The sequence below is a fragment of the Perognathus longimembris genome, chromosome 22 (genome assembly GCF_023159225.1).
Source record: "Perognathus longimembris pacificus isolate PPM17 chromosome 22, ASM2315922v1, whole genome shotgun sequence".
In the NCBI taxonomy this organism is placed as follows: Eukaryota; Metazoa; Chordata; class Mammalia; order Rodentia; family Heteromyidae; genus Perognathus; species Perognathus longimembris.
In genome coordinates this window covers 5460096-5485706 of record NC_063182.1, presented here as the reverse complement: position 1 = coordinate 5485706, position 25611 = coordinate 5460096, and the positions used below count along the sequence as shown (strand labels likewise).

At 40.8% G+C, this 25611-nt stretch overlaps 1 protein-coding gene across 1 annotated transcript in view; it reads left to right on the top strand.

Moving 5' to 3' along the window:
- Positions 1-25611, top strand: part of Arhgap26 (Rho GTPase activating protein 26) — a 395353-nt gene that overhangs the window by 285167 nt on the left and 84575 nt on the right. The window contains exon 18 of the mRNA XM_048331455.1: positions 15202-15361. Within this exon, the coding sequence (XP_048187412.1) occupies positions 15202-15361 (160 nt within the window). The remainder of the gene's footprint in view (positions 1-15201; positions 15362-25611) is intronic.

The following is a 25611-nucleotide window of genomic DNA, read 5'->3' as shown; positions in this document are numbered from 1 at the left end:
ACATCTCAGTCATTTTTTTCTTCCCTGTTTAACTTAATCAAGTATATTTAGATTATAAACACAAGAATACTAGATTAGTTATAGAATTGTTTTTTTAAATGTAGAAATGAGGTGCCATTCTTGACTGGTAAGTCTAATTATTTACCTTTTACTACTTTGGGGTTGGCTTTGCTATAGAGGATGATAATAATTGCATCTGGACCCTTGGAAAAGCCATTGGACTTCTGAAGACAGCTTGGTATCATTGAACATTTGGGAAAAGTTTAATATCACTTAAAATTTGACTCAAAATCAAATAAATACAATATGGCATATTACTTGTTAAAAAAAAACCTCTGAAAACAATAATGTCCTGTTTGGGTACAAGAAAAAATTAAAGTCCCAAAGAAACATGCACATTAAAGCATTCTAGGCAGTAATATAAATTGATACTGACTACTAAGTGATGGTTTGGCAACATGTATTAATAATGTTAATAACCTTCCATCCAGAAATTCCATTTCTGTACATTTATTCTAGTGGAAAATTTATTAGATAGAGGTTTATTGCTGTTTTTTTAGAAATAATGAAAGTTTGGAAATAACCTGAATACTCTGTAATAAGGAATTTCTATCCACTATTCTGTCAGATACTTCTGAGCCCAGGCCTTTGAGCAGATTCTTGGAACACTGTTGTTTCTTTCCCTTCAAGTTTTCCAAAAAGGGGATCTTTTTAGAGGTTTGTTCTTTCTTTTGTTGTTTTGTTTCCCACCCCGCCCTGTTCAGTAATTGCTTACGGACCACTAGGGTTGTGGTGTGTTTGTAGCCTGGCAGGTAAATGTCTGTAAAGGCCCTTCTCTGTGTAAGCCTGAGCAATGGGATCTGTGAGTGGTGTGTTTTCAGGAGAGCCATTTCCTAACTGGGTTCAGCCCACAGAGATGGGCAGCGGGTGCCGCCAGAAGCCACAGGGTGTTCTCATCATTGTGTGGGAAACCACAGGGGGAGCAAGGATTCCCAAGCTTCCAATTGTACTCAGCAGCTGTTGACCTAGACTTCAGGATTCTAACGGAAAAGGAATGGAACTCCTCTGGAATATAATATATATTACAAATATAAATAGATATGAATATAACATATATATTATAAATAAAATATATAATTGTTGTGGGAGCCTAACTTACAGAACTCTTGGCTGTGAATCGCTGATGTTTGTGTTGAAGGTACAACTTAACTATTGTAGGTGTGATTCTTAGTCCCATTGTAGGTTGTGGACTTAGATTCATGGGCTCAGCTAAATGGTCTCACAGGCCTTCTTGGCTTACCTAAGTTGATGTTTCTCTGTATTTGGGGGGGGGGGCATGCACTCCTGTTTCTTTGCTTGGTGCCACTTTTACAGTCTAACCTTCTTACTAGAGTATTTATGTGTTGTCCACCTTTTCAGTTGGAATGAGAGCAGGGATCTTGTCTATGGTACATCGCCAAACCCCAGATGCCTAGAAGGCTGAGTGGCATCTCACAGGTGTTTATTAGACTTGGGAATGACTTAGTTGTTTGGTGTATGTGGGAGCACACAGAAGGCCAGAGTCCTCAGAGCACTGTGGAGAAAGGGCCAAGTGGTATAACATACGGTTGAAATGGTAGGTGGGGATCAGATGTAGAAGTCACAGTGAAAAGCTGGGTTTGTCTGAGGAAATTGTTTATCTGTGTGGGTTTCTACATAATCAGGCTGGCTTGATGATAGGAGAGACTGACAGCCTTGCTCCTGGAACCTGTGGATTACAGTGCCCTTGAAGTACTGCTGTAGTCCTTGTTGCCTTGCTTCCCTGCCCCCACTACTATCTGCATGGCTTTCTCCCCTCACCTTTCTTGTTGAGCAGGCACTACAAGATTACAGCAGCTGGGGAGTCAGGCTTTGGTGTGTGCACGATTCGAAGCATTTTTGTGTCATTAAACACTCTCATTTTCCTTTGGAAACTCTTAGGTTTGGGCTTTGAGAATCATGGTTAGCGAAAGAAAGCCTGAATGTTGGTGGATCGGGGAAACAGATCACAGCTCCCCTCTTGTCTCCGCCATCAGACACTAGCGACTGTTCTCTGTCTAATGATAGATTGGTTTTCTCACTTTCAATCTCTAGTGCCTATTTGTTGACCTTATACTGAGGTTTGAGATTTGTTTTCAAGATAATAGAATTCCATAACTTCCCAGTCTTGTGCTGCTTATGAGGAAAATAAATTATTCTGTGCATGTGTTGAATTAAAAACGATATCGCATCATTCCCTGACAATTCCGTTGTCATTAAGGCAGTGATTGCAATAGAAAGGTTTGTGTGTTCCCTCTAATTGTAACATCCATCACTATCTATACACACAATTATTTATATGTATAAATAAATATGAGGAGCTGTTGTTTCCTTGGGCTTGAAATAAATTGAAACTTGGGGAGATAACAATTGGGTGCAGCAAGGAACTAGGATATACTGACCCAGAGCTTTATCAGTGAAGAAAAGTACAAGGTAGAATCCACTCAGATTTCTTTCTAACTTCTGTAAACTGTGAAGAGAAATGTATTTTTTTAATGAATTCTACTCATCAGCCTTAGATATATGAACATAAAGAATGTTGGTACACAATTCAGATAATTCTTCATGGATACTAGAGATCTGAGATGTTTTTCATCTTTCTTTCTTTCTTTCTTTTTTTTACTGGTCCTGGGGCTTGGACTCAGGGCCTGAGCACTGTCCCTGGCTTCTTTTTGCTCAAGGCTAGCACTCTACCCCTTGAGCCACAGCGCCACTTCTGGCTTTTTCCATATATGTGGTGCTGAGGAATCGAACCCAGGGCTTCATGTATGCGAGGCAAGCACTCGACCACTAGGCCGTATTCCCAGCCCTCATCTTTCTTTCTTGAAACATCAGACCTCCAGTTCTTGTTCGTGAAGAGCCGTAAACTTTTTCAGATCATAAATAGCTATTTTTCTCTATTAATTAAACATGCGTGCGCGCGCGCGCACACACACACACACACACACGCGTGCGCACGCGTGACTATAAATTCTAGTAGTTTGATTGGTTCTTGAAATAAATCCAGCCTTTCAACTTCAGCTTCTGCATTGGTTATATACTCAGGGCAAGGAATGCGACTTTCTGTTTCCTTTTTGGGGTGAAAGCACACTCTTTTTAAAAAATATGCCAGTCTGCTGGACTACTTCCCTCATTTGAAAGATCTCCATGAAAGGAGCTAGATTACCCAGGGTGGGTTCTTGCCTGAGTGAGTGCTTTGCTTTCTCTCTCTATCAATCTGTCATTCTTTTCTCTGTAATATTTCTCATAATCCCTTCTGTGGATATGGAATCTTGGTCTTCTTTCCAAGAAAGATTATGATCATTTCCATAAAGCAGAAACAAGCTTTCAGAAACAAGCTTTGCATCTTGTAAGAGATGAGAATTTACTAGTGCTCAGCCTCGAGCTACTGCTCTTATGAGAGCTAAACCAGACGGCTGGGCTAATCCTTTAGCCTTTGGTTTAGCTTCTTTTGCCCTTGTTCTTTTATCTGTAAAATGGGGCGCACAATATGAATCTGGCTTCTGAAGACTGATATTTCTTTTAACTAATTAAAGGAAGTTTTGTAGTTACGGTCAGTGTACTCTGTGTTTTGTTAAGATCGTTAGTGGGGTTGCTCCTTGGTGACTATTAGCTGGATATCAGATAAGTAGCACATAGAGGCTGTTGTCACTTAGATTCTAGGCCACCTGTTGGGGCTGGCCAAGATTTCTCTTCTCTTTGTGGGCTTTCTAGAGTTGTATTCCCTTCACAGTAACTAATGGGGAAATGGAACAGTTGCAGAGACCTGCCAGGATAGTATAATCATGGGCAAAATACAAAGATCCTGACACACATGGTCACCTGAGTACAATAAAACAGTGCTGCGTTCTGCTTTGTACACGTGTCGAATTCTCTTATGGACATTATGGTCATATGTGAAGTCGTTCCTCTCTTTGAGAGATAATGACCATGGAATTTGAGCATTTAAGTATTAGCAGCCAGGACTTTTCTGAGTCTACAGAAAGAGATGGCTAATATTAGATTACCCCTCTGAAGAGAATTTTCTAATTGCTTTTCATCTCACTTAGTGAAGAACAAAGCCCTTACAGTGGCCTGCAAAGCCTTCCAGGATTTGCTGCCCTCAAGTTCATTACCTCTCTGACTTCTTCTAATACTGTCCTCTTGGCTTGCTCTGCTCCTGGTACAGGGACTCTCATTTAGTGTGGCCAGCATGTCATGTACATTTCCATCTTAAGAGCTTGTATCTGTTTATAGATGTCCACAGAGCTTCGTAACCTCATTAAGATTATTATCCCATACCTCCTTCTAGTGAGGCTTCCCTGACCACCTTTTAAAGTTGCAAACATGCCCCAATACTCCCTATCCCCTTTCCCTGCTGTTTCCCCATAATACCTTATATATATTTTTTTTGTAGCATTTTATTTATTTATTTTTCAAATTTTTATTATCAAACTGATGTACAGAGAGGTTACAGTTTCATACGAATACCTTATATTTTATTTGCTATTTATTTGCTATTTTCCTATTCCCCAAATGCCAAAATTTCTCTAAGACAACGGATGTTGTAAAGGGGTCAGGGACAGAAGGGGAGGGTGGATGAAAGAGAGTCAATTTTGTTCACTGATGTATCTTAGCACTCAAAGCAATCATCTACATAATAGGCACTTAAAATATTTTATAATTGAAGAATTAGGGGCTGTACTATGACCTCTGTGCTGGTCAGCTTGAACCTCCTTCTTTGGGTAGAAAGCCCTAAAGCAGCGCTTCCATGGCCAGTCTTTTGGGCAGGGTAACTTAAAGATGATGGGCTGACTCACAGGAACTGATGCCTGTACCTATGATTGGTGACATCATTTTGGTGTGTACATCCACACTTGTGTATTTTCTCTGTTTGCCTTCTGGCCTCTCTCTAGATTTGAGAACTAATCAAGAAAATCGTGATAATGAATGTGAAAGCATTTTATAAACTATAAAGTGCTTTGCAAATGTTAATTACATTGGGTCCTAGAATTGATTGTTATGCAATTTGAAATAGTTAAGTAATTTTCCAGGAAGGGCAGCTGCCTCTGTCAGCTTCTCTGCAGGCCTTTTTCTAAGTGAAGGCTGTTCTTCCCCACTGGGGCCTGTGGACTAGACCAGGCTGGAGCTAGACCTCCAGATCCAAACAGGTCAAAGTGAATCAGCAAATCCCTGGGTGTAAGGAAGGTGCATCCCTTGTACATAAAAATATTCAAGTACCTAGGAGCCAACACAGTGTAGGACAAATAAAATTATAAGTGGCTTATTTGCAGGCTCCAAAAGATAGTGACTAATTTACTAGGCAACTCACAACAAAAATAAAGCTCTTTTGTTAATGAAACCTGTCCTAAATCCACAGGGATTCCAGTAAGTACAATGACCCAGATTAGCTTATTGCCAGTAACAGCCAGTGGACACAAATGACTCTAATATTGTTGTTTGCTATCAAGTAAGCTTTAAAAAATGAGCAGGTTCCCCCTTTGCTGTATGATTTCCTTAAAGTAAGGTCATATAGAAGAGAAGCCAGTGAGGTAAACAGATATATATTCATTCTCTCTCTTTCTCTCTCTCTCTCTCTCTCTCTCTCTCTCTCTCTCTCTCTCTCTCTCTCACAAACACACACACACACACACACACACACACATACTGTATTAGGTCTGAAACCACTTTGCAGACTGTTTGGATTTGAATTCTGAGTCTATGACTTATTATATATATGACCTAGGACAAATTTCTGAATTTGTGGAACTCTCAGCCTGTTCATGTGGGAGAATAATGGAACTTACCTCATGGGGTAATTTTAAAGATCAAATGAGATAATTGATGGAGTGCTTATGCCTGTCTCACAGTAAATACTCAGTTAATGCTAGTTGCTGTTATTCTTGAGGACAATTATAGTAATAATCAAAGGCAGGCAGAAAATAAAGGGATTTCAGAAACATAAAAGAAAAAGACACAGGAATCTGTATCCTAGCAGGTTTAGTCAATGTATTGGAAGGAAACCAGCATAATAATGTGAGCATTATGCTATATTATATAATGCATATTAGGTAATGCATATAATAATGATTATTAAACCCTTTTAATATTTTATGGCCTTCATACCTTCCAGACTAGTGTGACCAAGAAGAGAGACTGAATCTGTTTTGTGACGTTGTTGTAAGAATAAGCCAGTCTGTATGCCCTCCATTGCCCCTGTTAGCAAACACTGCAGCAGCAGTGGATTAAGCAGAACATTTGAACATTGCATTTAGTGCAGCTGGGCCTGGGTGCACTTATAAGAACATGTCCTCCAAAGCACCTGTGGTGTGTGTGTGTGTGTGTGTGTGTGTGTGTGTGTGTGTGTGTGTCTGTGTGTGTCTTCCCCAACACATGATATAGCAAACTGCAAGGCACTTGCTATGTGGCAGTAGGGATGCTCATACCATCTCTCTCCTTGGAGCTCTTAATAAGCATGGAAATTTAATGAATGATGACATATTTGTAATTTAGTAAGTGCCACCAATGAATCCAGGAATTAGAATCATAATCAGAGATCTGACCTGGAGTGAGAAAGCCAGAAAGACCCCTTTGAAGAAGTGAGTGGCATTGGGGGGAGAGCTTGGGGCTCCCAGGAAGCAAGGGGCTGCTTAGGAAGAAGACAGGAGGCCTCCGGAGACTTTAGCCTAGTGGTCAAAGAGTAAAGGGAAATGTGCTTGCAAAGGGTCTTGAGAGGCCAGCAGTATTAATGAGATCTGCCAAAAGCTGTCTCTAATTTTCTTTTTAAGTTTATTTTTATAAAGTATACATGACATAAAGTTCACCATCTTAGCCATTTTTTTTTTACAGTTCAGTAGTTCAACAGTGTAGATGGGACAATTATTACCGTATTCTTCTCTGAACTTTTCATGTTATAAAACTGAAACTTTTTGGAGGTCAGGGGAGGGAAGCTGTACTGAGTTGAATAGAGGGCTTTACATTTGCTAGGTAGGTACTCTACCATTTGAGCCTCCCCTCCCCTCCAAACCCGTTTCTTTCGTTGTTTATTGAGTGGAAGTCCTGCTTTTTTGTATGTGCTGTTCTGGCTCATAACCCTCCTATCCATGCTTCCCATGTAGCTGAGAGAACATGTGTGCTCTTCTTGGATGGAGCTTTTGGTTGGATACGGTGGGTTCTCTTACCCAGGCTGACATGTAAACATTACCTCTGGATATGTTCTCCCCTCCCCCATTCTGTTCACAAGTAGCTAGGATTACAAGTGTGAGACACTATGCCCACCTTGAAAATCTTTGTAATTCCATCTTTTTTTTTTCTAATTCCATGGCAACCATCATTCTACATTCTGTCTCTATAAAGTTGACTACTTTTAAGTATTCTTTTAAGTGAAGTCAGACAGTGTTTGTCTTTTTGTGACTAGCTTGTTGTATGATGTGTAATATCCTTGGGCTCATCCATATTTTGGCATGTTAGGATGTTCTTCCATTGCAAAGTAGATTCCATATTTTGCTGAACCATTCATTCATCCATCCATGGACATTTGGGTTGTTTCTGTGTTACAGCTACTGTGAAAAAAACTGCCATGAAAATATGTATGTAAACCCCTGTTTTAAAGACTTTGCTTTCAGTTCTTTGGGGAAAATACCCAGAACTAGGTTGGGTTATATGATAAGGCAGTTCTATGTTTGACTTTTTTAAATTATTATAATTTTTTGCCAGTCCTGGGGCTTAGACTCAGGGCCTGGCTTCTTTTTGCTCAAGGCTAGTACCACTTCCAGCTTTTTCTGCTTATGTGGAGCTGAGAAATTGAACCCAGGGCTTTGTGCATGTTAGGCAAGCACTCCACCACTGAGCCCCGTTCCCAGCCTGTGTTCGATTTTCTGAGGACCCACCATAATGTGGTGCCAAGGGTTTTCAGCTTGAAATTTAAACCAGTTAGAAACCCTTGGTGAATTCAGAATAGAAAGTGGAGCTGCATTTGAGGCAAGCAGAGTGGAAACAAAGCTGGCTGCACTCTCTAACTTTAGAACACTCTTGCTTGGATTGCTGGCTGTACACAAAGAGAGACCTTGTCTTTGCTGCATCACACACATTCTTTTTCCTTTCCTCTAAGGACCGGGGACCAAGTGAGCCTCTGTAAGTTGGGTTAAAGTTGGCATAAGTAGTTTATTTGCCACATATCACAACTCAGTGGTGATTTATACCCATCTGGAATGTAGTTTGTACAGCTCATCAAAAGAGAGAACACATAGCTAGCTCCTCACAGAGCCTTGGCATGTTAGATACGACCAGTACAGCCTGGAAAACTATATGTACAACCATCATTGTGTCTGTGTTGGGCTATAGAAACCATTTTTTCCTTTTAATTTATTCTTCTATCTCAATCCAATAGCTTTTATTCTTTCATTATTAGAAAGCAGCTCTCAGTGCCAGCCAGCTACAAATGGTATTTGGGGAGCAGTTCATCATTTTCATCATTTTGCCAGGCATGAAGACATTTTTTACTGTGTTCCTCCCTCCACCTCTTCCTCTTCCTTCTCTTCCTCCCCCTCCTCTCTTCCAATCCAGTTTAGTATTTGGGTGATAAATGAGGAAGCATCCTTTTTCTCCTCTATTTTCTCCCTGCTGAATCTTGAGTGTGTGACTGTACGTTTGTTTGTTCTGTTTTTTTCTAAGGAAAAAGAGTACCTCTATTTATTTATGCCGGCTGAACATACCTTTAGTTTTGTAGGAGCAGCTGAGAGCCAAAGTTTAAGAAAACTGGGAGATAAGGTTAAGAGGACTGGCCCTGCTGACTTTGTTTCCTCTTCATTAGTTGTTTAACCTCAGGCAAGTTACTTCACTTCCCAGTGCTTTGATGTAAAATGGTAGCTTTTGTGTCTGTCTGAAATGGTTTCCCTAAAGGTTAAGGGAATGCTCTATAAACTCTTCATGAACACTCAGTTAAGGTTGAAAGTCGGGCTCTTCACCAGATAATCATTTCCAGGACGATGTTAAATGATGAGTATGACCCTATGCCCACAGTACAAATGATTGTGTACTCTCTTTCTGGTGCCAGCCATTGGGGAGGTTCAGAAAAATTGTATTTATGGCCCTGATGAGTTTTCTCAGCAGAGACTCTTCAGTACCCTCCAGACTGGTCCAGCTACAACAAGGCCAGATGGTATCCAGGCAACACACTACATAGAAATACTCAGGATTCCCTCACTCCCGAACATTCCCCATTATGTACTAAGGATGAATTTAGAGGTAGTAAAAGGAACCATATTGACAACTGTGGAAACTCAGACTTAGCTGGTTAACTGAGAAACAAAACAGAACCAACCAAACAACCACAGAACTCATGTAGTGTTAGCCTTCATCTCTAGTAACTCCTTCTGGGCCCCAGACTTGGAATTTCCCTGAGGAAACTTGGAGATAAAGGTGATGCTTACTGTAGTTGGGTGCCCACTTTCAGAATTGTTCATCTATGGTGTACCATTGAGGTGGAGGAGGAGAGGGTGGAGGAAGACGAAGAAGAAGAATAAGAAAAAGGAGGAGGTGGAGGAGGAGCAGGAGGAGGAGGAGGAGGAGGCCTCTCAGGATCCAGCTCCTAGTGCTGCAGCTCCTGGGAGATAGGGGCAGTCCAATGTAGAAATGTTCCCTTGGGTCAACTAGAACACATCTGTTAGAGGACACAGTTTAATGGGACTGCCAATGGGCTGGGTGGTGCTCGGAGCAGGCCTTGGCAGGGTGATAGGGCCTTGGTTGGTTAGAGGCCAGGCCTCTAACCAACATGGTTGTTGGTATGGGAAGCAGAGTGACACTGATGGCTTTGCTTTGACTTCCCAAGGGTCCTTCTTAGGGGAATGATAGAACATGAGCATCTTATGCTTGAAACTTTCTATAGATTTGAAGTATGTCATAACTTTAAGAAGAGAAATACAGGTAAATAGGATGACAGAAACCCTTAAAATGTACGTAGGGAAGATGGGGCTCCTTGCCCCAGGCAGAAGCAGCCATTGGAGGGTCCTAGACAGACTGCCAAGGGAGACCACCAGCTCGTGGCGTGGCTTTAAACTGGCATTTACTACCATCACTTCTGCCTTAACTGTTACCATGACAGCAGCAGCTGTCACGTATGAAGCCATTATTTTGTGCTAGGAGATTTACTTACATTATCATGCTGGATCAGCTTCCAGTGTTAATAAGGTAGGTAATGTTGTTTCCATCCTACATTTGAGCGAGAGGGTTCGGGGGTCGTGTGCTGTGGCAGCTGGTGGTCTCCATCGGACTCATCCAGTGTGATACTGCCTTGCCTTTGCTTTACTTCCGTTCTTATATACTCATATTTGCCCACTATTCCCTGCAGCCGTGTTTTTCCACGTTCATGACGTAACAGTGGGGGTAATAAAGCCAAGTTAGTGGATTAAAAATTAGAAAATATCAGAATAAACTCTACTTAGTGTTACTGAAATTTTTGTTTGTGATATATCAGGTGTCTGTGTGTATTTCTGCCTGTCTGTTCATACGTGTCTATATGGATGAATGTACTGATGAAATATTATATGGGAAGATGGGTGTCATACTTTGGATCACTGTCAGAAAGTTTGGGAGCTTCTGTCTGGAGTTAGTAATAGAGGTCAAATAAGCATAAAAGATTGCTGTAAAACTTTTTTTTTTTTTTTTTTGGCCAGTCCTGGGCCTTGGACTCAGGGCCTGAGCACTGTCCCTGGCTTCTTCCCGCTCAAGGCTAGCACTCTGCCACCTGAGCCACAGCGCCGCTTCTGGCTGTTTTCTGTATATGTGGTGCTGGGGAATTGAACCTAGGGCCTCGTGTATCCGAGGCAGGCACTCTTGCCGCTAGGCTATATCCCCAGCCCCTGTAAAACTTTTTGTAAAGTCTAAAACACGTGAAAGTTTTAACTTATTATCATTGCCATTGGAAGCTGAAACAAAGGATGGTAGGGAAGTGATGGCATGCTCGGTCCACACAGACACTACTGTCCTGTCACCACGTTGTGTTGAGGGAACCTAGCACGCCAGAGCTCAAGATCCAACCAATTTGCAAACCCTTCAGCAGGCAGGCATATGTATTGGAGTCCTTCAGGATTGGTGTGGTTACAGAGAACTCCTTAGGGCTTAGAGTGCTCTAGCTCTCATTTCAACTCAAGGAAAACAGATGTAGTTTCTAGGACAGACAGCATGGGGCTTTGTCTCTATAGGCTCCCAAAGGGTTGGCTATGGTTTGTTCCCTCCTAAGCCCCCTGCCCCCATCAACATCACTATTCTCATCTGGAAGCAGTTTACCTCCGTCTGCCTCTCAGAGGGTGTTGGACCAACCCGGAGTGTCCAGCTATTTTCTCTGGAAATGAAACTGTCAAGAAGTCCCCCTTCAAAGTCCGTTTTCATGAGGACATGTTCTTTCCTCATTAATTGCGATTCAGGAGGGATCTGGATGGAACATGGGCTGCAGTTTCTCTGACGATTGCCCAAAGGCATGCCCGGTGGGAGATATACTGCTTCTTGGTTGACAGAAAACTCCAACGATGACAAAAGGGACTGGGTCTCCCCAAGTGGGAATCACATGTGGAACTGTTTATCTGCCACCTGCAAAGCTTTCAAGCCTGCTGCAGGACTTGTTCTGCCTTGGCAGTGCACACGGATGGTATCCCAACACAGTGGCCCATCTGGACCCAGGATCTGACAGGCATGTGTCAGACTCTTTCAGAACAGTGTACAATGCACAAGATACGTCTCTGTGTGGATTTAAGTCAAGACTCAACATGACTCGCTGGATGCTGTGAGGAAGAGCTCAGGCAGCTCAATTACAGGAACAGAAAGCAGGCAATCTGTGTTTTATGGGCCACACTAATGAATGAGTCTCATGGCCTCTGCTGGACCAGCTTCCCAGGGTTTTGCCAGCCTGCTTCCCACACATCTGTAAATCCATCAAGCAATAATGCATGGCTGGTGCCAGCAGAGGCTGAGGTCTGGGCCTTTCTCTCTGGGATACATAGAGATCTCAAGTCATTAATAATTCATTCTAGAGTAATGAACATAGCTGTACCAAGTTGTGAGCTGTAATAATCAAGTGACAGAATAATTGATTACTTCAGTGTGCCAAAAGATAATGGTAGTTAGCAATGAAAAGGTGCAAGCTTTCCCCAAAAAGTTTCCTAAGGCTTTGATCAATGTGTTTTGTAAGTTCCCAAATAAAATGGATCATTAAAAGGGAAATGAATTCTGCTGGGTAGTCTCAAATCTATTTATATTCAGACTTGCTGATCCAGAATTACTGTGCTTTTTTCCAAAGGCCTTTGGGCGTTGGGACCTGCAAATCAGAGTAATTATTACTCATTAATTAAATCTAAGAGGTAGAACGCAGCTTGAGATTTTGGAAAGGGAGTGTACGATCGTTCACATGCATTCCCCCAGAATTGCCAATAATACTTTGAAGGTTTTTGGGTTGTTTTTTTTTAAGTAGTAGATGAGCGGAGACTAGTTTTATGTTTACCAAGAAGCTCTTCTCATCCTTTAATCCTGCAGTGAACATTCACTGTGCTTCACCTGGGTCAAACATCATACTCAGAAGTAGCACTGTCAAGTTAAATACCACAAGCCCTGCCCTCAGGCTTGGTAGAAATATATCAACAGCACGTAATAAATACAGGAGCGGGCTGACAGGCCTGTCTGTGTCAGACGTAGAGGATCTGGAGGTGACCAGAAAAGAAGTAGAAAGAGGGAAGATTTGAGATGAGCCTTGCAGAAAGTTTGCCAAAGAGGGAAAGAAGATTAAGAACGTTCTAGACAGAAGAATGCCATGCACAAAGACAGAGAGGTAGGAAAGCACCCAGAGGACATTGTGAAAACTCCTTAGCACTGAATATCCAATGTATGATCACCTTTAGTCCTTATATCATGCCAAGGGGTGTGCCATTTACCCTGACTGCCACCTCCTTTTGTTTTCACAAAGGAGGCAACAAAAGCTTGGTGTTTAGAATGCCAGGTTACTTTTCCAGTGATCCAGATTTGGGAAGTGGCAGAGGAAGGCTTTAAGATGACTTGGAGAAAGTGTGCTGTTTCTGAGAAATCCAGTTTTGGGTGTAGCTTGATAGTCAACACTTGTCTGTCATGTTCTAGGCCCTTAATTTGATTGCCAGCACAACAAAGAGAAAAATAAAAGATAGAAGGACTCACCATTGGTTTATTGTTGTTATCAGAACAATTAAACAGCAGAATCACGTATGACAAGAAAGATGTGAGTATAGTTTTCAGCAGAGTTGTGACTGGCAGAACTGTGTTGCAGATAAAAGCTGGTTGTGGTGGGTGGAGTAAAACTGAATGTAGACCTGTTAAAGTCAGGGATTAAAGTTAGTAGTAGTGGGAAAGCATGGTGGGAGAAAAGAATCGCCTTCCAAGCTATGTATTTTTATACTGGCCTACAGTTTGAAAATGCTTTCATCCATAAGTACGTACAGTTTGTTAAGGGGTTCGCATCTGAAGTTACCAGGGGCTTCTGTGAAAAGAGAGGTAAGCCATTTGGGAGGGAAGTATGGAAGTATAAGGACAGAGAATCCTGCCAACCCCACCCCCCACCCCCGCACAAGAACCTGCGTGGGAAGCTGTGGTGCAAGGGGCAGGTTGTAAGTGTGGCTGCTGTTGATTGTAATTCGGCAACCAGGTCTTTCCTTGCTGGGTCCGACTTGACCAGCTATTGGAACTCTTTCAGACATACAGCATGAAGTGGTTCTGGGCAGATTGAAAATATCTAAGTAAAACCACCAGTCTCAGGTAGAACTAAGAAAATACTTACAAAATATCCTTTTGTGGAGTAGAAAGAGGCTAGAATATACCTGTGGTCAGTCTCTGCTACAGGTTATTTCTTTACAGTCAAAAAACAAAATTTATCCCTCGTTGACCTATGCCACAATTAAAATCCCATTGCCCTAACCACACCCGCCCCCTTTAAAAGGAGGAAGTTAAATTAAATTGTGCCTCAAAAAATTATAGAAAGTGCACATTTGCTGATAAACTTGGTTGATGTAGTATTTCAATGAAGGCTCAGTTTAAAAATTGGCACTTTAGGTAGAATAATCTCTTTCCCTCCTACATAATAGAACTACACAAGAGAAACAGTGCAAGCATTGATAGAATTGTGTGTGGCGGAAAAGCTCAGTATAAATAGCACTGAATGCCAGGGAAGCAGGTCTGTCTAACTGCCCATCTCTGCCTAAGTTCTCTCTAGGTTCCACGTAGTAATGAGTTGCTTCCTTTTTTCAGCAGGTGATTTAGAGAAGCTCCGGCTATGTTCTTAAGGATTCTGAAGGGCATGAACGTTTTACTTGTTGCTAGCGCATCACTTTTTGTGTTATTTGTTTATTTATTTATTTTTTACACAGGGCCAGCAAACAAGCAAGTGACATTTATATTGAGATCATGGAGGCTTAGGCATGGAGTTCAGATACATGTTTTGAATAATTGCTTACCCAGAAATATGCATATGTATTTAACAAATGACTGTGGCCCGATATTAACATGGCCATCTACCTGGATATACAGTAGTGTGTTTTTATTTCTGTTCATTGCCCCATGCTGCACTTAATGTGAGCCACATGTTTAATTGGATGGAATTTTAATACTTGAATCTAAAGTGCTGAGTTGTTTGACTTAGTTTTAAATACTAGATCTTCCCATTTTAAGAGTAGGGCCTGTTTTGTAAATGAATTAAAGCCATCGGGAGTTTTTATGTTTGTTCTAGAGAAAATATTAATGATTCAGTAGTTGGAGCAGTAGCCAAGAAGGTTTAACTACAAGGGATTAGCAGGTACTTAGACTTGCAAATGAGTTCAGAGGTACAATGGTTCATATTTTGGCAGTGGTTGCTTTGGCCCATATGTTGGTTGATTGCTTGGTTGGTTAGTTGTTTCAGGCTAGAACTCATGAGGAATATCATCCTGATGTAACAAAAAACCCTGGATGCTTAATGAAGATTTGAGAATGTTAGTAGCTATAAACACAAATAGAAAAGTCTCTCTCGATTCGTGGCATCTGAGGGTGTGCTGAATTCTGATGGGTACAGAGTAAACGGACAGGGAGACGGGAAGGTAGGAAGGGTAGACTGAGCTCAGCTGTCCATCTCTGCACACACTGTTTCTCTCATTTGTGCATGTTTTCCTTCTTTCCCAGTGTTGCTAACAATCACAAGCAGAATTTGATGACTGTGGCAAATCTTGGCGTAGTGTTTGGACCCACTCTGCTTCGGCCTCAGGAGGAAACAGTGGCCGCCATCATGGACATCAAATTTCAGAACATTGTCATTGAGATCCTAATAGAGAACCACGAAAAGGTAATGCAGAATTGGAAGAGCCCTTCAGCGGTGACTCAGCTTTGCGCTATTAATGGTCTGTTCACTGTGAAGATGGCCAACTTACTAAATGGGGGGGTGATGAGTCTGTGTGGTCAGAAAGATATGACAAAAGTAATGATAGGTGACTTCTAAGACTCGTCATGAAAGGCCTTGCATCATTTCTGTGGTTTCTGAGCCTGCTCACTCTAGGGGTGGTACTTGTGAGGATAGTTAAGCTCTAGGAGGGAACTGAGGTTTCCTGCCAATCGTCAGACTAACTTCTGAGCTATTCAAGCCTCAGTCATCATTTTGAGTGTATCAAAAACCAGCCTGATAAGCTGACCCAACCAATTCCTGACCTGCAAAAATTGTGATAATAAATGTTTGGGGCTTGGGGTGGTAGTTGTGGGGGGTTGGTTTGTAGGTTTTTTTTTTGTTTTTTTTAGGGTGGGTGATGGTTCTGGGGCTTGAATGCAGAGCCTGGGTGCTATCTCTGAGCTTTTGTGCTCAAGGCTAGTTCACCACTTGCTCCACCCCTCTACTTCTGCATCTTTTCCTTCGTTAATTAGAGATAAAGAGTGTCAGAAACGTTCCTGCCTGGCTGAATTGGTTAAAGGGGAATGGAATGTAGTAGCCCTTTCCTAAGGGAAGATCCTTTTTACTCAAGTCTTTTATTAACTGGGTAACTGTGAGCATCTATATTACTTAACCCTAGATGCAATCAATGACTCAGGACAGAAGTTAATATTTTGTCCACATAAGTTCAGTGTAAGTATCTTCAAGGTAGCATCCGCTGCAGTGATCTCTAGACACCTTCTACCCTGTAGCCCTGTCTTCCACTTCTCTGTTACCAGCCAGCAGGTAGAGAAGGGGAGAAAGACTAGAAGACCATGCTTAGAAGATGGTTACTTTTATTTTCCCCACATTTCCTTCCCTATACCAGTCACATGACCACATCTAACTGAGAAAGGCAGCCTAGTTGCCCAGCAGCAAGGGGAAACAAATTTGATGATCCGTTTGCCAGTCTTCCATACTCCTTTTTTCTTTTCTTTTACTTTCGAGAGAATTGCATGAGGTAATTTATGTAAAAGACTCATACAATGTCTGGCCGGTCAAAAGCTTCAGTAATTGTTGACTATTGTTTTTAGAAATCATGACAGAATTTTTTGGAAATAAGAATCAAGTCTGTCCCTATTAAACATGCCCCTCCCCCTGATAGTACTTTTATAATTTAAGTGTTTCTTAAATAAAAGCCTTTTAAATGTTGAGACAGATTTCTAAAATTGAGCTCTTTATGTTTCATGTCCCTAAAGCACAGAATGTCTGGTGGTTTTTGAACTGTAATTTCTTGGAATGTCCTTGGGCCTGTAAAGCTAAATTGAAAAGAACTTGACAGAAACAAACAAACAAACAAACAAAAATCTGTAGTACAGTGACTTAATCCTGAAATCCTAGCTACTTGGGAGGTAGAGATCAGGGATTATGGTCTAAGGCTAGTCCAAGCAAAAGCTGTACATAAAGTAAAACCGTGTATATATATATATATATATATATACATATACATATATATATATATTTAAAGAAAAAGAACAAATACTAAAAGGGTTAGCAGAGTGGCTCATTTGTAAATCTCCTGCCTAGCAAAGAACAAGGCTTCAGGCTTCAGGGAGGCAGAAAGGGTGGGGGGGGAGGGAGAAAAGGAGAAAGGGGAGGGGGGAAGAGAGAGAGGGTCCTAGTAATAGTATTAAGACTCATAAGAACAAACTGCCATCCAGTCTTGGACAGAACATGTAGAAATAGAAATACGAAGTGCATGGCAGAGCTTGTAAATATATGGCCGGTGGTTGATGACAATACTCAGTTTGGCAGGCTACAAATTATGTTATCCTTTGATGTTGATTTGGTGTTGTACATAGAGGGAGTATTACAGTGCTTTAATATATATTCTTCTCCATTGGCTTATGCTAGACAATAGAATGAATCATAGTAGAATTTATGGTCCTGTGGCCTCAGTGAAGGAGTGTGAGGAGACATGTGTTCTAGGATGAAGGTCATGTTTCTAGGCAGAAAGGAGTTAGCCAAGGTACCATCAAGATAATGTGTTTTTAGTCTGGGGTGATGGTGGGCTAGTTGTATATGCAAAACCTGGATATGTCTATTGGTGTAGAGAGAAATTCCTTAATGTTCATCACATTTGTCTTTCTTATAACTGAGAGTAAGCCACTTACCTCCTTTATAAATGTAATTTCAGGAGTAGCCTGGCACAAAACAAGAAGCTGCCGCCTCATTTTCCTATGGAAGCTTTAGTATTGGATCTCCTTTGAATTACCTAGCCTTTCTGAAAGTGACACTAAATAAAACCCCTGCTGATAGAACTTACCCTTAGCTAGCAAATCCAGACAGTTATTATGTCCTTAGAAAGTATTGCCATCGCTGAGCACCAGTGGCTAAGGCCTGTAATCCTAACTACTCAGGAGGCTGACATCTCAGGATCACCGTTCAAAGCTTGACTCTCCTGAAAAGTCCCCATGAGACTCTTACCTCTAGTTAACCACCAGAAAACCAGAAGGGGTGCTGTGGCTCAGTGTGGTAGAGTGCTAGCTTTGAGCAGAAGGAGCTCAGGGACAGCACCCAGGCCCTGAGTTCAAGCCCCATGATTGACAGAAAAAGAAAATACTGTCACAGAGTTGTTCTTCAAAATGCACAACATTGAAGACTTAATGAGTTTTAATAGCATTCCTTGGGGGTGGCTATAATTTTCTAGAAAATCTGTCTTTGTCTCTGTCTCTCTCATGCACACAAATAAACATATACCCAGATATATTCTCACACAAACATTTCTAGGAGTTACTAATTTTCTGTGTTTTCTTCAGTGTACAAGTTAGACAAAAGCATGAAACTATACTTTCAGAAGTACCTTTCAACAGAGCCTTTACATCTGATAGCATCTCTACTCTTGCTTAAAATAAGTTCTAATACAGAGCTTAAATCAGTGCACTATTCTTACATTTTATTTGAGGTAGGAATAATGATTGTGATCCAGTAATAAATAGTATGCAATGGAAATGAGGTTGCAGGTTTCAAACTATTGGATCAATCCCTAGAGATGGATGAGAGTCACATGATACCCCTTGTACTTTCCTGTTGCTACAGAGCACATCGTCTCCCAACCTAGTGACTTAAAACAGCAGTGGTTTTTTTTTTTTGTTTGTTTTGTTTTTTTTTGCCAGTCCTGGGCCTTGGATTTAGGGCCTGAGCACTGTCCTGGGTTCTTTTTGCTCAAGGCTAGCACTCTGCCACTTGAGTCACAGCGCCGCTTCTGGCCATTTTCTGTATATGTGGTGCTGGGGAATCGAACCCAGGGCTTCATGTATACGAGGCAAGCGCTCTTGCCACTAGGCTATATCCCCAGCCCCTTAAAACAGCAATGTTTTTTAAAGGTGATAACAGGACTTTGTACTTGGTAGGCAGGCTCTGCCACTTGAACCATACCCACAGCCCTTTTGAGAAAGGGTCTTGCTTTTTGCCTAGGCTAGCTTGGACTGCAATCTTCCTACTTATACTTCTCACAGGGCTGACTGGCTAGGATGATACTCATACATCACTGTGTCCAGATTTTCCTATACAGATGGGGTCGCATGGACTTTTTGCTAGGCTAACCTTGAACTGCAGCCTTCCCAATCTCATTCTCCGGAGTAGCTAGGAGCACTGATCTTGCTGTTCTCAATTCTGCAAGTTGAAAATAGGGGAAGGATTTTGTATGTCCTATTTACTGTCAGCTGGGGTCATCAGACATGTGGTTGTAGTGGCAAGTTGAGTCCTCAAATACCCTTTGTAAGCCTCCATATGGAGAACTAACTAATAATAAGTGTCTAAAACTAGAAAAACATTTTTTACCTTTAAAAATCAGCATTTTCAGAAGGGAAAGAGAGATTCACTTCTTCTTACCAGACTTGTAAGGAGAAAGCTCATAGCATGGTTGCCCATCTGTGACTTTCGCTCCCGGACTCTGTCATAGGACAACATACATGAGGGTGTTGCTTTTTATACCTGTAATCAAATGCAGGGTGAATGGTCACAGGGCAAAGATTTTTGCTCTTGCCATGCTTAGTCTGAGGTAATGGTCAGTTGTTTTAAATTACCATTTCTTCAGACTTGCAGTTTATCAGCCCAGAATCTTAAGATATCAAGTGTGATTTAAGTTGATGTGGGCCTGCTAAACTACCGTGAGCTGCTTTTTCTCAAATGTTGGTGGCATTAGAATCCATTGCATCATTGGTGGGCTTCCTTCCCAAAACTTAGATGCATTAAAATGACTTATCAATGCTTGGCAGTTGTATTTCATTTCCTTATTACTTTACAATTGTTCATTTTAAAATCAGCAACAATGATTATGATGGTGATGTAGTAGTAATATACAGTTGGTTGCACTATAATGGTTCTTAGTACGCATTTGGTCTTCCTTCAGGTAAAGAAGAAAGCTAGAAGTATTTGTGTGCTAAGCTGGAATTCCTCTGTCCTATCATAAAACTTTTTTCTCTATTTTGTGGCACATGCTATATAAGATATTCTTCATAAGTGTAGTGAGATTGTGCATATGGACACATATATTCCCTCTAACAAACTCCAGATTAACAAGGGATTATTTCAATTGAGAAGTTCCTTTAATACTGCTCACATAGGGGTGTGGAGTTTGTTTGTTGTTGTATTTCTCTCTGTCAGCAATGTTAACAGGAAACAGAATCTGGAGATACGGAAAAGTCATAGCCATCTGTCTATATATACCCTCAGTGACTAAATGTAATTGGTTCCTTTTAAGAGATTTTTAATAAAACTCCCCAAACTGCTTTCCAAATTGTTGATCCCTCTGCCAAAATGCTGATATCAACAGGACATAAGACTTCCAGCTGTCCTTAGGAAACCTCTCTGCAACTACAGCCTCTCAGTCGGGCTTCTCTGTGATTATAGCAAATGAGCCCTGCCGAGGCTTGCCGGGCTTGCCAGTGTGGAAGAGCCGGGCCATGGCTCCTCTGGCCCCTGGCGGTGCTGTCATGGAGCCCATGAGGAGAGTGAGCCTCTCTCGTAGCTGTAGCCCTCCATTCCTCAGGCAGATGCTCCTCAGATTAAACGCTCCAGCCCCATCATACGTGAGACCCTGAGGTATTTGTGTCTCAAGAAAATGCTCCCTCTTGTTTCTTATGTAGACCTTTCTGTTTTGCATCGTAACCCCCACGCCTCTGCTGTGATTTATTGTCTCAGAGCTGCTTTGCAGTTATAGACCAGGAGCTCTTCATCATGACCTAATTTTCCTCCCATAAAAATAATAGCACATAATAAAGAGTATACCGCACACTTTACAGGAGGACTCCTAATCCTCTCAAATTGCTGGGGCATGTGACCGATGGGATCGAGAAAAAAGGTGTAAGAATGAAGTGTCAACATGTCTAAGAATAAAGTCTACAAGTGTCCATGCTCTACAATGTCAAGATGGGCCAGAAGGAGACAAGAGAGATTTGAATTTGGTAGACAAGAGAAGAAGAACAGCAAAGTCTAACATGGCTGTAGGCAGTTAAGATTGATGTTTTGCAAAGAGCAGTAATTAAATTTACACTTATAAATTAAATCCTTGTGTACTGACTGCAAATAATTTATTATGAAACTCCAGTTATTTTGTTTCTCACACTCTATATGTCTCCTTTATTACTGAACACAGCAGTGGTTTATGGAACAGTGAGGACCAAACTGTTAGGTGTTTTAGTCCTCACCATAGTACTGGAACTTTTTTCTCCCCCAGATTTTTTTAAACTTATTTTTAAGTAGTACAAAGGAGTTAACATCCAATGAATCAGCTTATGAGTACACTGCATTTTGAGTGATGTAACTACTTTAGTTATTCTCACCCCCTCATGTAACCCCTCCCCTCAATTGTCTTAATGTCATATAATACACATTGAATTTCTTCTTTTTTTTGGTTGGTTGTGGGGCTTGAACTCAGGGCCTGGGCACTGTCCCTGAGCCTCTTTGTACTCAAGACTAGCACTCTACCACTTGAGCCATAGCACCACTTCCAGCTTTTGAGTGATTAATTGGAGATAAGAGTATCATGGGGACTTTTCTTCCCAGGCTAGCTTCGAACCGTGATCCTCAGATCTCAACCTCCTGTGTAGTTACGATTACAGGCATGAGCCTTCAGCATCTGGCTTACACATTGAATTTTGTGACTGCTTCCCCCTATTCTTTTCATTTGTTTATCTGTATACTTGTATACAAACCATATGTGTTTTCTTACATATTTATAAATTAGTTCTAGTTTCCACATATGGAGAAAACATACATCCTTTGCCTCTCCGGACCTTTCTTATTTCATTAACATGTTTTTACCAGGTCCATCCATTTCTTTGAAAATGATTTAGCATCATTCTTCCTGATGAATGAGTAAAATTCAGTGATACATACCTCAGTTTCTTGATCCATTTGCCCATTGTCTGGTTTGTTTCCATATTTTAGCTATGGAATTGAAATTCAGGTCTGTTTCACTTTAAAGCCCATACCTAAAACAGTACACTCATGAACATGGTGTTGTACAAATGGCTTTACTGCATCCTGATTTGTAATCTTTTGCATAAATGCCCAAGAGTGGTATTGACGGATCATAGGGTACTTTTATGTTTCATTCCTTTTTTTTTTTTTTTTTTTGAGGAGTCTCCAACATTTGTAGATGAGAGATCTGGAGGCCAGAGATTTATTTTCTCTGCTGAAGATCACAGAGCTAGAAAATGACTAAAGTCTTACCTGTTGGACTCCAGAACTTACCATCTTTCCATTTCATCTTGTCTCTCAACTTAATAATAGGTATAAAATGTACAAGTGTTTGAGCCTCAGAGCCAAGCTATAGCACCCTACCCAACTGTCTTCCTTATTTGTATGACCTTGGACAAATTGGGTAATTTCAGTGAGTCTTAGTTTCCTCGTCTACAAAATGGCCAGAATAATAGTATCTTTCATGGTTATTAGGAAAGAAGTAATCCACAAAATTTATCTGTATAAGTAATTCATCATGGTAAATAAGCACTGAGTGAATTTTGGTTCTTTTTGTCATTCATACCACTACCATCTCTTGTCCTGATGCTATCTATGTTAAGCATTTTATGTACCTTACCATTTTAAAAGCTCTGAAGTGTTAGATCCCCATTTTCACAAGAGAAATAGAGGTCCAGAAGGGTTAAAAACCTTATCTGAGAGCATACAACCAGTATGTTCAAAGCCAGAATTCAAATTCACATCTGTCTCATTTTAAAGCTCATTTACTCTCTCCCCTCAAAATTACTTTATATTCCTTTCCTATATTTCATATGGTGATATGGCAATGAAGTGGATATCAGTGATGATAGTGTCAGGGAAGCTATTGGTGTTATCCAGTGAGTGAGTGACCAGCAGTCCCTGGATTCAACCAACTCAAGGCTGTCTTGACTGCGAAGATGAAATCAACCCTAACTTCTGGTTTTTGTAGCTTGAGTGGAAATGGTAGTTCAGTATTTATAGGCCTGTTAATTCCACTTATACGAAGCTTGAAATTGAAATACTTAGAAGGTTTACCTAGAGTGGTATTTTTATTTTATAATTTTATTTTTTATAGCTTCCAGCAATCTTGCAGTCTTAACTTTTATCTGCAAGACATTCCTGACTAAATTGGAATAAATTTGTTAGCTGGTAAGTTTTAACGGGACACAATGAATCTCCTCTTTTTGTGTTAATTTGGAAAGTGTGTGTGAAATGAGTAGATTGTTCCAGCTGCATGGAAGGAAGTCTTCCATGAATCCATTGCTCCTAGTTGACATGAGCTCATTCTCCAGTCCTTCAGCAGAAAGCTCTGACCAAATTATTCTTCCTGATAGCCTGAAGAAAGCTTCATTTGATTCTCTTCTAAATGAAATAGGATTGGAATAACCAACCGCTGTGAATGATTCTGATTCTCATCAGAATTCCAACTTGATCTGGCTAGAAAGTGGCCAAGAAAGCAGTGTGCCTTGTGTTCAAGTTTCAGAGTTAAACAAACAATAGAAATTTAGAGGATGACTTCGTAGAGTCCTTAATGAATGTTTGGGTCGTGCTCCTCCTTGCTCTAATTTAGACAGGTGTAATTTCTCTGAAGTCCTAGGTTTTTACTTGTGGTCTCACTCTTGCTTACCTGTATGGCGGATCAGGAGATATCACTGCACAACAAGTCATCCTATGTTCCGCACTGAGTTGACCTACAGCTTAGGAATGAATCACGTGAACACTTAGCCTAGTGCTTGACAGGTGCAAACACCCACGTAGAGAAGCCACTTTAGAATGTTGATGATAATGGTGCACATTTAGGGTGTTATTTAAAAATGGCCACAGCTCATTATAGCTTGGAGGCACCAAGTCAGGGGGGAGAACATTCCTTAAAGGTCATAAGCTTTAAGCTCAACATAATTTTTCACTTTGCTTTCATTGTAGAGGGTCAGAAAGAAACTAAAGACCATGTAGAATTGGGGAACATTATATATTTGTTTCAACTGCTCTGGAAGTTAGATGTCATGTTACTTTTGCTTTAAGTCTCCTTCTCTCCTTAGCCTTCTCCTCAGTTGATCTCAGCTATGTGCAGTGATTCAGTATATCTTGTTGCAAAGTTACAATCCCTAGGGAAGATATGATAATGCTGCCTTCAGACAGCTGTGTTTGGGAGGGAGACAGACTTAACCAGCTGGCTGGCATCACTGGAGCCCCCGGACCTGCCAACCCAGGGAGAACAGCTGTTTGAGCTAAAATTCTTATAATTCTTACATATTCATTTTGTTAGCGTTAGCTTTAGAGTTTTGCTTTTAAATGCAGACAAAAAGGAGATGATTAGGAGAATGAGTCTCAGGTATGTAGGGTCACCCATAGATGAAGGGAAAAGGCTATTTTGTGAGTCATAACTGAGGGCAGGGGGAAAAATTAAGAAAAACGCTAACTTCACTGAGAGGTGGTAATCAAATACATTGATAAATTTTGATAGCTCAATGAACTGAGAGGGCTGGTTATGTAACCATTATGAATCATGTTGGATTATATTTTTATGAACAGGGAATGCTGCAGTATAATGGCAGAAGAAATGTATAGGATATAAAACTGTAAAGCATGTAATCTCAGTTATGGAAAGTGTGTTTAGCATTAAATGAGAATTCACACGAAGTACTTAGCCCAGTATGTGTTGTAGCAAATACTTAGTAAACCACAGCTACTGGAATGTAAGTTCTCTAACCACAGGGAACATATTTGTATCATTTGTATCTGCTAAACCCAGAGTGCTTAGTATAAAGTAGATGTTCAAAAGAATGTTGCTGACTGAACGAATGAGTGTTACTATTATATGCATTTTAAAAGGAATCTCAGGTGGGGGGGGGGACCTGTTCCTATCTAGAATTATATCTAGAATCCTGGGAATTTTAACTGTCTGTGCCTCAGTTCACCTTAGCTGTCACACAGGGTTCTGAGAACTGAGTGAACTACATATAGGCTGTGGAGTGAGGGAACTGGCACCTGGGGAGGTGACAGTAAGCGGTGGCTACTGTAGGCGTGGTAGGTACTATGCGAGTGTCAGCTAGTAGGGTTTGTAAAAGCTGTCATACTTTTATCTATAGAGGGAAAGGTGAAGAGTTGCTGTTATTTTTGTCTGTCATTTTTGTGTCATATTTTTACCATGGACTTAAATATCCCTCTGCCACCCAAAAAATTATAAAGAAATAAAACCTAAACTACGCATGATAGCCCATGCCTGTAATCCCAGTTACTAAGAAGATCAGAGTCCAAACTGGCCTAGACAAAAGCACAAGACTATACTTTGAAAAGAAACTAAAGCATAAAGGATTGGAGTATGACTCAAGTGGTAAAGTACTGCAATATTAGTTCTCAGTCCTGGGGGGGATGGTGTAACCTTAAATGCTCATAGGAATTACCTCTGAATTGTAGAACTGGAAAAGTCTTCTACCTATTTCCAAAATGTCAAAGATACAGATGAGAATGTATGTGTGTGGATGTGTGTATGTCTGTATCTCTCTCTCTGTATATATATATGTACACGCATGTATGCACACACTTTATACCACTTATCATGGGTTAAAAATCAACAGTACGCATAGGTAGACTGATCAAGATACATTGTACACATAAATAGACGTGTCACATATTAACCGCTTTGTACAATTATTGGAAGATAATAATTTTAAAAGGGGGAAAATCAA